General features: G+C 43.6%; 1 protein-coding gene across 1 annotated transcript; it reads left to right on the plus strand.

The window, feature by feature from the left end:
• Nucleotides 1-899: 899 nt before the first annotated feature.
• Nucleotides 900-1,388, plus strand: LOC136795368 (uncharacterized). The gene has a single exon (XM_067045682.1). The coding sequence runs from the start codon at nt 900-902 to the stop codon at nt 1,386-1,388; it is 489 nt and encodes a 162-aa protein (XP_066901783.1).
• The last annotated feature ends 1,800 nt before the right edge of the window (nt 1,389-3,188 follow it).

The raw sequence follows: 3,188 nt of genomic DNA on the forward strand, positions 1-3,188 counted from the left end.
TGTATGTTTCATTTATGTTAGTTTTTAGTTTATTTTTTTACCATGTAATTGAACCAAATAAATGTTTAATTTGAGCCAGTTTGTTTTTTTGTTCATTTTTAAAGCCTTCCAACAAAAAGACATAGTCGATTTGAGGTGGCTTTAACACTCCTAATAAAAGTAAAGTATTTAATTTATACAAGTTATAAACAACTGTTAACCTATTACCTTAAATTCACTTTAACCGTATATATTTTGTTGTCTTATCTCTTAGTTAGAGCACAATAGAGCAATATATACATTATTTCACTATACCCTTCTGAAATTGTCTGTTTTGGAGAATATTCATTCATAAAAAGTCTTACATTACATTGTGAGATAACTGGTCAAATTAATATTTCATTGTATCATAACTGGTGGGCTCACTGCGCACTACGCTATTCCAAAGAGGTAGAACCTAGTTGCGATAACTTGAATATCTTCGCTCGATGACGTCACTCAACCTGGTTCCTCATGCTGACATTTCATCAATATTTTGGTTCAGTTATTTCGCTATTCGGTTCTACCCCATGGTATGTATATATTGTGTATAATTGTTCTTCTCCGGGTTAGTTAGATATCAGCGTTCTTTCAATTTAACTCCTTCACTTTCGACATCTTTTGTTTCGTGGTTCTTTCTTCATCTCCCTCTCCCTCTCTCTCGCCCTCTGTTCGGGGGACTCTTCACATTTGTTATTGAAGAGTATGTTGAAATCTGGAACTTCAGAGCAGAGCATTACCTCGCGCACCGCTGTCTTGGAAAGGTGGATGCGGGGTGTGAAACGGAATATTATGGGTGTTTTCAGCATCGATATAGAAACCCTAAGCGACGTTGATGCAGCCATGTTCGGGGCTAGGCTAAGCAGTTCTGAACTGAGTTCATGGACGCCTGGAATGAGCGTGAAGACCTCACTGTCGCTATTGGAGAAAAGGATTCTTTTCCTGACAACTCTTGGCTCAAACTTTATGACTCATTAAAGGAGGAAATAGTAAAGACGAATGGTGCATTGTTATTAATTCAACAGAAGCGCGAAGCAAGAAAATCTCCACAACACACTACGCTTCCTGCTTGCTCCACATTTAATCAAAATGCAACCTACACACAGACACCACAATTACCTAGGATTCCTATCCCAACGTTTTGTGGTGATCTCCTTAAATGGTCGCACTTCCATTACACGTTCACATCGTTGATACATGATGAGCCGACCTTATCCAACATCGAGAAGTTCCACTACCTTATCGGCGCCTTGAAGGGTGAAGCTGCAGCGGTAATCTCCAGATTTCCAGTTGAAGGAAATTCGTACGAATTGGCCTGGAAACGAGTGGTGGAACATATCAGAATCCGCGGGTCTTACCTAACGTGCTAATTCACCGTATAATAGACTTCAACTGCAAGGGGGCAAGAAGTGACCTGCAAAGGTACGAGCAGTTTCTGACATGTGTCGCTGACAGCGTAAAAGCTCTGCGGGCATTACAACTCAAGGACACTACGGACTTCCTTCTTACCACACTTGCGTTAAGGGCATTGGACCCAGAGACTTTATCTGGGAAATTATCTGCTCTCCAAGTGCGAGACTTTTATTGAGCTCCCTTTTACCCAGAAACTTGAACGCGTCCGAACCTTCAAGGTTTGTTGGAATTGCCTTCGCAAGGGCCATGAAGTGGCCACATGTCACCCACAATTTCGATGACGGAACTGCTGTAAGAAGTACCACACGCTGATCCACCGCCAGGAAGGAGACAACACAGCCACTGAAGTCGATGCAATGTCCAATAAGCCTACATCTACGGAGACCTTCATTGGTTTCAGATCCACGCCATCGTCATCCACGGATACCATGGTACTTTTGGGCACTGTATGCATTCTGGTCAAGTTGAAGAGGGGTTAATCGGTGGGGACTTGGCTTAGTCATTTCTGGCGTTGTTCATGAGCTAGCTCCAAATGCGTTCTCTTTATTCTGACTCACCAAAAGTAGCATCGAAGACCATCAAAAGGCATTCTGGGAGCTTGAGGAACCCACGACTATTAACCATCACATCCGAATGACGTTCAGTGAACACTTTGTTCAAACACACCGCCGCACTGTCGAAGGGAGATATGTGGTTAAGCTACTCTTTAAACTTGAGAGCCTGGAGCTGGACGACAATAAGAGTATAGCGCTTCGGAGGTTTTTCTCATTGGAATCTAAATGTCGTAGAAATCCAACCCTAGCGGAGAAGTACAAGGCGTTCATGCAAGAATATCTCGCCTTGGGGCATATGTCGCCTGTACTGACCCATTCTACGTACATCACCATGGAGTATGGCAGGAACAACTGAACGAGCCCAAGCTTAGAGTGGTTTTCGACGCCTCCTGTCGCTGCAGAAAAATCTAGCTATGATTTTGATTCGATTCCGTCTATACGCAGTCGCTGTCTGCGCCGACATCGTGAAGATATATAGGCAGATCATCATGCATGATGATGACCGGAAGTACTAGCATATACTGTGGCGCAGTTACACCTCAGAAGCGATGTAGGAGCTTGAACTAAACACGGATACCTATGGAATAAGATCTAGTGCCTACCAGGCTCTCCATGTAGTTGAACAACTGGCTGAGGATGAAGGCTCGATTTTTCCCCTGCATCGCAACGTGTATCCTTTGACATGTATGTGGATGACATCGTAAGCGGGGCTGAAACTCTAGCAGACGCCCTGGAACTAATCTCGCAATTGGGTACGTTGTTCGCCAAGGGAGGATTTACTCTAAGTAAGTGGGCGTCAAACGTGGCGGAGGTGTTGCCATGCGATAGGGAGAAGGTAGAATTGGTTCCCATACAGTTTCTAGAGCACGATTGCGTCAAAATCCTAGGACTTCACAACTGATTCTTTTTCCTATGTCGCTTCATCACCTCTAGTACATAAAATCACCAAGCTCGTGATGTTCTCGGCGGTGGTCAGGATCTTCGATCCGCTGAGTTTGCTGGCTCCTGTAATCTTCATGGCTAAGGTACTAATTCAAGAAATTTGGAAGGCTCGACTGGACTGGGACGATAAGTTGCCTAATGATTTAAGTGAAGCATGGATAGAATTGATGCAGGATTGGCAGTGTTTGTCTTCTATATCCATCCTTCGATATATCTCGCACAAGGAAGCGAAACATCAATTAGTCGAAATCTGCGACGCAT

The sequence above is a fragment of the Halyomorpha halys genome, unplaced genomic scaffold (assembly GCF_000696795.3).
Source record: "Halyomorpha halys isolate HHAL.00 unplaced genomic scaffold, Hhal_1.1 Scaffold1941.1, whole genome shotgun sequence".
Lineage (NCBI taxonomy): Eukaryota > Metazoa > Arthropoda > Insecta > Hemiptera > Pentatomidae > Halyomorpha > Halyomorpha halys.